Source organism: Podarcis tiliguerta (assembly GCF_965153285.1).
Source record: "Podarcis tiliguerta genome assembly, chromosome: 6".
Lineage (NCBI taxonomy): Eukaryota > Metazoa > Chordata > Lepidosauria > Squamata > Lacertidae > Podarcis > Podarcis tiliguerta.
Window position 1 is genome coordinate 43,433,592 of NC_139539.1, and position 12,649 is coordinate 43,446,240.

The 12,649-nt window shown below is 44.8% G+C and overlaps 1 protein-coding gene across 8 annotated transcripts in view; it reads right to left on the reverse strand.

Moving 5' to 3' along the window:
- Window positions 1-2,196: 2,196 nt before the first annotated feature.
- SCUBE3 (signal peptide, CUB domain and EGF like domain containing 3) overlaps window positions 2,197-12,649 on the reverse strand; it is a 107,944-nt gene continuing 97,491 nt past the window's right edge. For 6 of the 8 annotated variants that reach the window (XM_083445666.1, XM_083445665.1, XM_083445663.1 and 3 more), the window contains 8 exons: window positions 11,832-12,035; window positions 11,358-11,519; window positions 10,095-10,262; window positions 8,972-9,133; window positions 8,488-8,685; window positions 6,620-6,772; window positions 5,706-5,785; window positions 2,197-5,088 (listed from right to left, as the gene is read on the reverse strand). In XM_083445666.1, the coding sequence (XP_083301792.1) occupies window positions 4,939-5,088; window positions 5,706-5,785; window positions 6,620-6,772; window positions 8,488-8,685; window positions 8,972-9,133; window positions 10,095-10,262; window positions 11,358-11,519; window positions 11,832-12,035 (1,277 nt within the window). In that variant the 3' untranslated portion in view covers window positions 2,197-4,938. The remainder of the gene's footprint in view (window positions 5,089-5,705; window positions 5,786-6,619; window positions 6,773-8,487; window positions 8,686-8,971; window positions 9,134-10,094; window positions 10,263-11,357; window positions 11,520-11,831; window positions 12,036-12,649) is intronic. The other 2 variants (XM_083445668.1, XM_083445667.1) reach the window with 1 other exon arrangement.

Sequence of the window (12,649 nt, forward strand, 5' to 3'; positions counted from 1 at the left end):
TGTACCTTTTAGGACTCGTTTATTCTACTGAAAGAAGCGCTTTCCTCACTGTAAACCTCACTACAAACCACTTGTAGTGTCTTAACCAGGGGTCAGCAAACTTTTTCAGCTGGGGGCCGGTCCACTGTCCCTCAAACCTTGTGGGGAGCCGGACTATATTTTGAAGAAAAAAAATGAACGAATTCCTGTACCCCACAAATAACCCAGAGATGCATTTAAAATAAAAGGACACATTCTACTCATGTAAAAACGCTGATTCCAGGACCATCCGCAGGTCAGATTGAGAAGGCGATTGGGCCGCATCTGGCCCCTGGGCCTTAGTTTGCCTACCCATGGTCTTAACAGTACTACTATTTCACTGTACACAGAGTATTCAGAAAGATCAGGCACAGCTTAAAAGAATTCTCAGTGTGTTCCACCTTTTCACGTTAGGGAGTGCTCTGTTGAGGGTACCAGAACCAACAGCCCCTGCCCCCCCAAATCCTGGAGACAGCTCTGATTAAAGTGGTGGAGGTCTTCTCCAGCCCTTTAAATGAACCATGTGTCAAGCATTAGAAAAACCATCTTTCTCTTCCACATACAGCCCCATTGTTTTCCCAGACCTTTTATTTATTTTTCTTCTTGATAGCTACTAGTCATGATGGCGATATGGTACATCCAGGATCACTGGTGGGATTCCTCTAAATGCCAGCTGCTGCGGAACATTGCGGGATAGGGCTACGGCTCCCTTGACCTGCTTGTGCCAGTGCAAGACACAGGATGTTGGAAAATGGGAGAAGAAATTAAGAAGATGGTCAAAAATTCTTTGAGAGGCACATGGGGGTGGGAAGGGATGTTGGAAAATGGGAGAAGAAATTAAGAAGATGGTCAAAAATTCTTTGAGAGGCACATGGGGGTGGGAAGGGAAAAATACAAAAGAAAAAGGCTTCTTCAGCTAGAGCAGACTTCCTCAAACTCGGCCCTCCAGATGTTTTTGGCCTACAACTCCCATGATCCCTATCTAGCAGGACCAGTAGTCAGGGATGATGGAAATTGTAGTCTCAAAACATCTGGAGGGCTGAATTTGAGGAAGCCTGAGCTAGAGCCTCCTGAGGTCATCTTACTTATGCAACTCCTTTGACCTGACAAAGAAGAAAGAAAGCGATGTCTAATTTCCAGCTGACTTGCCAGACACTGCCTCCAATTTTTGACTGGCTCTGCCCCTACACCATTTTGTGGCAAGCGAGCCTCAGGCATTTTCAGCTGTCTCAGGTGAACATTGGGAATAGAAAGTTGAAGAACCCCTTCTCCATAACATCTAGTTTCACCCTTTTATTCTTTTATTGATAGGGACCATTAGTTGCTAAAAATGCTGGCAAATGGTTCATTTCTCCAAAGATTGTAATAGTGCTTTTGTGGATGATTGGTGTGTATATATGCTGCCCATCAAAAAGCCAGACATCAGCTGTGTCTGTGGACTGCCTGCCACTAATCAAAATATACTAGCAGGATCAGCACTACATGCAAGGACAGCAACAACAATGTGCAAGCAACAGTAATTCTAAGCTCCTATCCTAACAGGATCCATTCTGGGTATGGTCCTCTTTGCTATTAGCCCAAGTTTTAAAGCAAACTAAGGTTCCCTTAGCCAGTAAAGTGAGATGAGCACCACAACCCCAGAGTCGTTTGCGATTGGACTCAACTGTCAGGGGTCCTTTACCTTTTTAAGGTTGCAAAAATACCAATTAGGCTTTATTTTACTTCATCTGGCATAATTATGGGCTATACCAAAATACTCAATTTTTTTTGAGGTTTTGAAGCTCAAAGAACTCTTGGTATCTTGAAGCCTTATACAGTGGTACCTCAGGTTAAGTACTTAATTCGTTCCGGAGGTCTGTTCTTAACCTGAAACTGTTCTTAACCTGAAGCACCACTTTAGCTAATGGGGCCGCCTGCTGCCGCTGCGCCGCCGGAGCATGATTTCTGTTCTTATCCTGAAGCAAAGTTCTTAACCAAGGTACTATTTCTGGGTTAGCGGAGTCTGTAACCTGAAGCATAGTAACCTGAAGCATATGTAACATGAGGCACCACTGTAGTGCCAAAATCAGTCAGTTTCCAGAGGGGAATGAAAGAGAGAGAAAGGAACAGAACAAAACCCTAAGCAGTAGCAATGCTATGAATTTGGAATTTACAAATAAGAGCAGTGGAAAGCACTTCTGAAAGATCAACACAACACCAAGAAATTCCATTTAATAATTAAAAAAAGACAATATGAAATGCAAACTTTTCTTTTTACAAGTTCAGATACAATTTCTTTTATCAAGTGCAAATAACTTTATGGACTACACCTTTTTCATCATTTAATCATTACTTTATAGGAGATACTGGACTGTGGATTACTGCACAATGCAATTATAAATATTTCAGCTTTGTTGTTTTAAATTGTTATATTTCCTATGTTGAGATGGAATTTTCAGCTTTTCAAACCTTTAGATTTTCTACATTTCATTAAGGATAGAATGGAAACAAGGGATCTAGCTAGAAGGAAATCAGGTAGAATTTCAAAGCCAAATTCAATACAAGTTTTTCCTTCAGAGCTGGCCTTGTACTTTTGCCTACACTAAGCAAGTGGACTTGAGCATCTCCCCCTCCCCTCCTCAGATAAACAAATGCTTGTATGCCGTAAGAAATTGCTGAATATGATGACATCAGAGCCAGATATGAATTCTTAGGTGTTACTATGATGCCATATGTCCTGCTGAAGTACTGCAAAAATGTTCACATCAGAGGCAATTCAACTTCAATGCTGAGATGATTAGAGTAAATTTAATGGGGCAAATTCCGATTCTGGATCCGAAAGAGAAGAAAAGCAAACTATTAACACTCAGGCAGAAAAGCTTCAATACCACTACAGGAAACAGAGATGATCTGATCCAAGTGCAGCCTCGCAGCTTTTTAAGACACATTTCCAATTGTTAGTTTCAGGTCATGGCTCAGAGAAGGCAACAATTTCACCCATAGAAGTTGGGATTTCATCACTAGTATTTGCACTGGATTATGGATCAGTGACTGACAAGTGACCTTACAGAGGGAAGAATTAAACTGACAATGGCATACTTCAGTTTTCAAGTTAGGGCTCACTACAGCTCATCTCAAAACCTGAGTTCAGTGCTGAACTCAGGCTTTGAAAAAGGGAAGACTACAGTGCCTCTGAGCAGGGGCAGAGAGCATCCCCTTCTCACTGAGAATTCATGGCTACAGCTCTGAGTTTAGGGGAAAGAGCCTTCAGATGGACGATGCAAATTCCCAGGAAACTTGAGCCCCAGCACCTCTACTGAAACATTCAGAAAATGAACTATACCACCTCAATATCTAAATGGGGAACCTCAGGTTCAAATATATCAAAACCTCCCTGCCCGTGCAAAGTGAACTTCTCAGAAAGAGTGAAGGTTAGATGACACTTTGCAAATGCTAGAAGACTTTAACACTGGGATGCATTCCAGTATGTGATCCCTAATATGCATTCTTGATATTGAATTGAATTTACTCTCAAGAGCTGCTTGTGGCCAAAAGGTAATTTCCAAGTCACTAGAAATATCCTGCGCAAGTCCTGTGTCCCTTTCATTGGTTACATGAAGGAGCTTGATCTTCAGGATTTACATTGGAATTTACTGTGGTGAGGAAAAACAAAAGATTCCAAGAGCTGAAAACTTACGTCACATTTAGTCACCATTTCCCCAAATCCTTGTCTGTATTCATTTCTGTATTCATTTTAACACATGCACGCACACGCACACAAACACACACACATTCTCTTTTCTCAGGCAGGTATAAATATTGTAGTTTCTAGGAGAAAAAAAAAACTTCCCTCTAAATAATATAAAGACAACTCAAAAATGATTGCACTTAATAATATGAAAAAGGTAGAAAGGAGAACGTCCTAGTGCACAAACATTCACTCACTCCTGCCCTTCACACTGCTTGCTTTTTTGTCATTGAGTTACTCTTTGGCAGAGCTTATAAGAAGTCTGATCTCTCAGCTCGTCTCCATGGGGGAGAAATCACATTGGAAAGTCTCACTTTTTACCATGCTTTCTTCCCCTTTTTCCAGACATCATTCCATGTGAGATTGTGGCTAGGCCAATGTTTTCTCTGAATGCAAAAAGTCAAGACTCCGTCACGAAACGATGCTCTTAAGTCACCAAACTTGCCATCACGAACATGGGCGATTTACTTTCACACTTCTGTGATACGTCTTTTTCTTTTACATGATCTTCCTCCCCACACCTTACGCTTTATTTTGTCTGATCCTCTCTGCAAGACTGTGCTTGGTTTATTTTTCTCTTTAAACCCCCCCCCAACAGTCTGATAAATAAGGCATAACCCTCCGCATTCTGGGTGCCCTTTGCCCCCAATTCTTTATGAAAGAGTTCAGCTGGACCAGTTCCGCTGCTTAGAAGCTGCTCAATGTCTCCCTGTTTCTTCTGTGTCCCAGGAGTGGAGCATGATATGGTAGCAGGGGTGTTTCTATCTAGAAGCAGACAATTGTGTGCAGAGAGATGTACAAACAGCCTCTTTGGCAACTGCCTTGCAGCAGAAGGGGCCGTACATAATTTGCATATATGGGAGAAGGCGGAAACTGCCCTGGAGTTACAGGTCCCAGTAGAGGCCACTTGTGAAGAGTGTATCACTTACTGGGATATGTGAACTCCATGGGCTGAGACTCCAGTATGGAAAGCTCAGGGGATGGTTGCCAGCTGCTTCTTCCAAGGGCAATGTCATCAGTGAATTTGGTTTGGAGAAAAGCCAAGGGAAGACCAATGGTTAGAGTCATCTGCATAGTGAGAAAATGGGGTTTGTATTTGTAGGAAAAAGTCATTGGAAAATAAGAATTAAGTGTAAGAAAAAGTTTTCTTGGCTGTCGAGGAGCCTGGAAGGCTGGTGAAAAGTGTCACAAGGCTATTTGTAAGGCCTGAGAAAGCTGGAAACTTTGGACCGGAGGAGTTTGATAAAGGATCGTGGCAGCATTTCCTTGTGTTTCTCTGTGTATTTGAAGTAGTTTTGTGGGTGAGCCAGCACATCAAAGAAAGCTTTGATCAGCTTCTTGTCCTGCAGGGAAAACAAACAGAATGGACATGTTAACTTTAGGAGCAAGGGTCTGTAGCACACACTGCAGAACTCCACAGGGGCTGCTTGCAGACAGGTAGCTCCTACTGCTACTCAATCATTGCTCTCCCACTTTAGAGATTAGAATCCAGTCATACCTTGGAAGTCAAACGGAATCCGTTCCAGAAGTCCGTTTGACTTCCAAAATGTTTGGAGACCAAAACGCAGCTTCAGAAGCCGTGGGAGCCCTGTTAGGCGTTTGGCTTCCAAAAATAGTTTGCAAACCGGAACAGTCACTTCTGGGTTTGCAGCATACGGGAGCCAAAACATTCAAGAACTAAGCTGTTCAAAAACCAAGGTACGACTGTAGATGGCTTTCGAGGGACCTATGACCTTTAAAGTGCACATGTAACATAATGTGTAGTTGGCCCTTTATATCATCAATTCAATGTTTCCCCACCCTCTGCAAGGAGCTCTCCAAGGACAAGTCACATAAGCGTTCCTAGTCCTTCTGTCAGGGATCCTTTTTCAATAGGAGATGCCTGGGCAGGAATCATATGCATGCTCTATTAGCACATGCTCTATTACCCCAATAACAAAACAAAAAAAGGCAGCCTCACCTTCAGTATTTCCTGATGGTTTTCAGAAGCATATAGCCTGCCATCCCGTACAATATCCTCCACGAGCTGTTCATAATCCTCTACATTGTTGAGAAAGGAAGTGGGAGGAAGAAAAAGCAAGGGATTAACACACCTGCTATTATTTGAAAGAAACACGTACCTACAAACAATGGTAAAAGGAATTTGATGCTGCACAAAGCTGCTTCAATGGTCTCTTTCTTTGAAGTAGCTCCTTTATTTCCCCCCAAATTCTGACCCAATTCCACATTCTAAAATGGCTGACTGGCTTGGGGTGTACAAAGGAGGGCAGCCAAACACTGGCTCTGAGTTTGCAAGTGACCACAGGTCAGGGAGACTGTTCAAGGGACTCGCCTCATTCTTCCTTCCCTCAGACCTGCAATCCAGGTCAGAAAGAGAAAGAGATGAAGGGAGCAACATCATGGACTAAGATGGGAGAGGGAAGAAAAGGCAACAGCAGAGGAGGAGGAGGAGAGGCTGTGCCATCCAACCATATAGAGGTTTTGCATGCAAATCAGAATGCAGAAGGGGGGAGTAGCACCTCAGACCATGCCCCCATTCTTAACCATTCACTGGCCTCAAAACGCTCGTCCTATGCAGATGCTCATCCATATGTAGGGCAAGCACATGGAGGATGCAGAGGGGCTATGCCTCCTAGCACTGCCCCAGACATCATGCTAGCCTTGATTCCTAAAGCCCATGCATTGAGCACAGACACCTGCAGAAGCCTATGAACAAAGAGTTGTATGTGCCTTGCCTTCCTCTTGGCAAGGAAGGCTTAGTGCATGGTCTCTGAGGAGTGGGGACAGTGTAGCATTAGAAGCAGGAGGTTACAGCCTCACTTCGTCCTCTAGACATTTGCCCTTCATTCACCTGCAGTCCTTTCTTTCTCTTACCATCATAGGTGACGTATGGTATCTGGAAGCCTCTGGCACTGTTGGCTTCACTAGTTTTAAAGTTGATCCACAGCTTCCGGGACCTTGCAGTGAAGGCGATGGGTCTCTCATAAGTCTGGCATGTCTCATAGGTGGTGATGGAGGAAGGAGATGCTGCAAGGCAGAACAGAACAGGTCCATGTGTTGTGTGGAATCACCCAGATCTCACATCCCAAGATAAACTCCATTAAAAGATCTAAGAAGGCTGAGCAAAAAGGAAAATACTGCTGAAATCTAAGCAAAGCTCTTCCTGCTTCCTTTGCCTCACACCTTTGCTGAAGTCCTAACATCTGTGAGACAAAAATGAGTGTGTTTTCCTTTCCAAGGTTATAAACTCTGAGGATAGCCTAATGCCATTTGGCATCTTAACTACTGAAGGCAACTTTCCTTTTCAGGGGCGGTGAGGCAGAAGTAAAGAAGTGCAGATTCATTTGCTTAGTGGTAAAGCAAGCAGAAGAGACATCAGAAAAGAGAGAGCTTGCGGAGCCAAATGTGGTGCACCATCTAGGGCAGGGGTGGAGAAACTCCTGGCTAGCAGACCAGATCCTGACCTACCCCTTGCCATATACTCCACGGGCTACTTTGACAGGTGGGTCAGTCCACTCACCTGTCAGTCATCTGATTTCTGTATGCTGCCTGGTGACAAATTCAAAGTCAGCTGACATGCTGGCAGCATGCCTTCAAAGGGGTTCTCTACTTTGCCCCTTTGCTGGCATGGTTTGGATTCAAAGTGGGAACTACAGCAAGCCCCTTTGGAGGGGCACTTAAGGTGCCAATTAACTGGCTGGTGCTGAAAGCATGTGCTCCAACAGGCTCCCTTTCAGCACTGATCAGTGCTGACAGCGAGTCCCCTTGGCTCCAGTACCAGGAGCTTCCTAGTGCACTTGATCCCAGTGGGGTTCACTGTCAACACTGATCTATGCTGTCAGCTAGCTCCATTTGCAAAGGAACAATCAAGAGCACACTTTAAATTCATGACTGTTCCTTCACAGCCATATCCTTACCTGCCCCACATCTGATGTCAGGTGAGCATAGTTTGGAGGAAATGCCCTCATGGGCCAAATGTGGACCCCTGCTGGTTCTAGTTCGGCTCAAAGACTGAAGGTTCCCCATGCCCAAGATGGGGAAACTGCTCCAGAGATCCCCATGAGCCATATTGATGAATGCAGGGAGGAAAATATACAATGGCCCCAAGTCCATCAGCATGGCTGACAGAGACAACGGAGCTGTAAGATCAGTGAGGGCTTTGCAGGCTACACTCTTACTGTGATGTTAGTTCAGGGACTGCTCAAAGCATATATTGTGCACTTGCTTTTTAGAATCACTTTTTCTGCATTCTCAGTTCAAGGGTATAATCTGCTTCACTTAATCCAGGATACATCAGGTATTTGCAGCTGCCCCAATATCCTTTAGGTGTCAGCACTGTAAGCCACCAGAAGTCTCAAAACAGAATCTCCAGCAGCAGAATGCAAGCACTTTGCACACTATGACAGTCTGTTGGAAGGAGCTCTTGCCTGCTCATTACTACTTTGCAGCACCACCACTGCAGATGGCAGGGGATGGCACTGCAGGGATCAGGTGTCAGCTGGCCTACAAAGCTGCTTGCACTGGCTTGGTCCCTAGTCATGGAACTGCCATCCTGTCTCTCCATCAGCCAAGGCAGGCACACAAATCACTTGGTTTGATCACTTATTCATGCTGGCAGAGAGACAGAGTCCCCATGGCTCCTTAGGTTTCCATAGTCCAGAAATTGGGGAGGAAACCTAGGCCAGTCCCCATTGCCACACTACCCTTTTTGCATGGCCCCTACACAGCATTTGGTTACCTACAGTTTTTCCGCATGACCAGGACATCCCCACATTCATCCTCAGACGGCAGGAAGATTTCAGGCACCACAATGAGAATCTTGCGCTTTGGCGGTGGGTTGATATTCCAAGTACACTCCACATTTGCAGGGTAGTTTCCAGGGTAGTTGGGAGACTCAATATAACCAGTGTACTCTCCCAACTCCCCTCCACACTGACGGTCTGCAACAAAACACGTAGGGATCACTAGGATGTTATCTGGGAAGCAGAACCTGATTGGTTGCCAAGGGAGACCTGGGACACGGGGCCTTGGCACTGTATAAGCACCAGATGTGACACAAGTCTATGCCAGTGTGGCTATATAAGGGTTGTGTGTAAACACAGGTACAGATTGGTCCATAAACTTTACTATTGCATGCATAAGGAAAACCAATAGGAAGCTAATGAAACAGAGATAATTTCAGCAAATGAATTCTGTTACATGCAGTCTGCAGAGAACAAAGCATACTTTTGCATTGTGACACAGAGGTTGAGCCGTCAAAGTCTGTGGTGGTATTCCCAGGGCATGTGATGCAGTAGTTCTGGCGGAAGTCAGGTTGGTAAGTGCCTACGGCACAGCGGATGCAGCGGTGGACGCTGGTGTTATAATAATGGCCCGGGGAACATTGAACTATACATTGAAGAGAAGAGAAAAGTGTCAGAGGCTGCCAAAATAATACAAGACCAGCAAGCATTCATGGAAATGGAAAGCTCTTTGGGGCAGTTAATTTGCTGGTAACATTGCTTTCTCTAATCGTGCAAGAAGGCTTGATGAATATCACTGAAAGGATGCAAGGCAAATTGAGCAGGAGCGCTAAGGTGCATAGTAACACTGGCTGAACATGGATAGCTCAGTCGGTAGAGCATGAGACTCTTAATCTCAGGGTCTTGGCTTCAAGCCCCACACTGAACAAAAATATTCCTTCATTGCAGGGGGTTGGACTAGATAACCCTTCCAGCTCTATGAGTCTATGATTCTAACCTCTCTTTCTGCCTCCTGACAAAATGTACATTAGTCCTAAATATGTTTTTTTTACCATCTGACATATGGAATCCCTTGTAATACAGGGATTCCATTTATGACCATATTGATATTAATATAATACTTAAAAATTTGTACGGCACTTTTAAGTGTCCAAAGTACTTCCCATAGGCTATCTGGTTGTAATGTTCAGAACAATCCTGAAAGGTCAGCCAGCATTATAACCCCCCATATTGCAGATAGGAAGGGCTGGGGCTAACGGTAGCTTGCTTTAGGCCACCTGGTAAGTTCATGCCAAAGCTAAGATTCATCCAGGGACTTCCTGGTGGGTTACTGAACATTCTGAAGCACTAGCATGATTTATTCTAAGCTAGTTTCTTTACACACACCTCTTTGTCTTCCATCCAGTCAAGGAAGACACATTACCAGAGTTCAAGGACTTGTTCCAGCCAGGCAAAAACACTCAAACTGAGTGCAAATCAGGGCAGTGAGAGATGCGGCATAGGGAGAGGCCTGAGGGCCAAACAGAGAGGTCTGGAGGGCCACATCTGGTTCCCAAGCCTGAGGTTCCTCATCCCTGTCTTATACAGTGCTGTTGCCCCAAGTATACCTTTGGTATCACAGTCCTGGAAGGAGAAAGCTCCATCATGCTTAGTGTTCAGTCCCCCGCCACAGTGGAAGCACAAAGCTCGGCCTGCTTCAGGTTGGTAGGTGCCACGTGGACATGGTTGGCAGGGTTTGAAACCGTCTACAGAGTACTGGCCGGGGGGGCACTGACCTGTGGGCCATGCAGGAGAAAAGAAATACTCATTGGTCCAGATTAAGTATTGACTCCCTATACACATTGCTTCTAATGTACCAGCAGCATGCAACATGCACTATAATATAACTGAGCCATGTGAGAGCACCATGAGAACTGCTGGCCATCCCAGAAATTGCCTAGGGCAACCTTTCTGCCTCTGTACTGGAATGTGATAAAGCCCATGGTATGAAGGAGAAACGCCACAATTGGATCCATTTATCCAAGTCCTGGATGTGAAGAATTTCCCCTGAAATAAATACGTTAACAGATTTGGAAGAAATGAAACTGAACTACCCCATGGCTGCAGCTTCACAGATTCTTTATTTAACAAATTATGTTAAATAAAGTTTGCCATTTAAGAGTAACCGCCAGGCACGGCAATAATAGGTGCACCTCCAAGCTGCCAGTCCTGCCCTACTTCTGAGTGCTATCAATGGCAACAGCTGTTTTCCTGTCATTAGTTGGGGAATTAGGAAACAGTTTAGAACATATGAGCAGCTGTAGCCTCTGTAGCTTTTTCTGTACTTCAAAGTGGAACTGGCTGCAGAGTGACAGGGCAGGAGGAATGCTAGAGGGGAAGTAAAGCATCTTGTGCACAATCTGGCAGTTATCTTTGGGGCCCTTTTCTGAGGGAACACTGAGATACTGCTGTAGTCAGCCTTCTCCTCCAGATATTTTGCCTATAGTTCCCATCAGTCCAGCCAGTGGTGAAGGATGAAGGGAACTGTAGCCCAAACATCTGGAGGTCCTTAGGTTGTGTGAAGGCTGCAGTAGTGGCTACCATGCCAGTTACTTACATACAAAACCACCATCCTAGGCATCTTGTAAATGTTGTGTTTAGGGCCAATACTTCTGAACTAGTTGCCATTCTTTGGTGTGGAAGGCAAAGTGCAGGTATCACTGCAGTACTATTTTTTTGTGGGTGTTATCAATTCCATTCCCTTTGCTGTGGCCACTAATTCATTCTAGTTTCGAGAGCTACTGTTGGCTACTCTGGGACGGGTTATCAAGTGTCCTAGGATATTGGACCTCAGCTCTAGGTTTAGAGTACCTTGCAGCTCATCCCTGTACCTGCACAGGCGCTTATATTTGTTGCTCCAGCTGGCCCATAAGCATCACTTCCAGGGCAAAGGTCACAGGAGAGCTGGCCTTCTTTCTCCTGGTAGGTCCCTGGAGGGCAAGGGACACACTGCTCCATCTGACCATGGTAATACGTTCCTTGCAGGCAGCTAACTAAGAGAGAGGCAAAAGCGCTAGTGACACATGTGCCAAGACAATGCCCAAGATAACCCTTGTCTTTCTTGTAGGACAGAGACCCCAGGATCTCTCCTTGCCCATGTTACAATAATACAGCTCAGGCCCTCAAAAGAATGAGCACAGTAACCGTATCTATTGTCTGTAAGCACATGTGGCTGCCATAGATGTTAGAGTTGGCAGCAATGGCATCAGAGCAGCAGTGTAGCACTAAAGGCTTGCAGTTAATATGCAAATGGTTCTTTTACTCTTCCTTTCCTCACCCCCAACCAATTCAGGTTGTTTCCTTACCACACTTAGGTCCCAGTCTCTCCTGTCCCGGCCCACAGCTTTCCTGCCTCTCAGGAGTCATGCTCAGCTTCCGTGCCACTTCGTATTCCATCCCCGAAAAGCGGATCAGGAATCGTTCCTGGTTTATGGATTTCTTCAGTGCTTTGATTGCTGATTTCAGTTTTTTCTCAACCTTCTGCCGCACACAGTTCAGATTGCAGCTGGCTGGAGATGAGGGAATGAGACTGTGCTGTTTAACCTAGCACTAGAAAGAAGAAACCCCATTTCCAAAGACAACCTTATGTCCCTTTTTATTTCCAGCTGCTGTTAAATCAGCACAATCTATTCCAGTCTCATGCTAGGGGAATGGCCATAGTTCAGTAGTACAGAACATGTTTTACATGCAGAAGATTCTGGCTGAAATCCCAGGCATACTCAGTTAACAGGATCTCAGGTAGTGGAACAGGGAATGACCTCTGTCTGAGGCCCAGCAGAACCACTTCCAATCAGAGTGCACCATGCTGGATAAATCAGACCAAGGGTCTGAGTCAGAAAGGGGAAGCTTCATATATTTCAAATTTCCTCAACCTCATTGCCCCACCCCCCAGATGTTATGAACTAAAGAACTCATCATATTATAAAGTTGTATCCAACTAAGTATACCCACTAAAATGAATGGGCCTAAGCTAGTAATCATGTCCATTAATTTCAATGGATTTGTGTATGTATATATTTATGACAGTGTGTGTATGCATAAATAAAACAAGACATGGCCTTTTCTAAACAATCTTTTAACAATATCTAGGAAAGTTGGGTCAACCAGTCCTTCTCTTGTACTC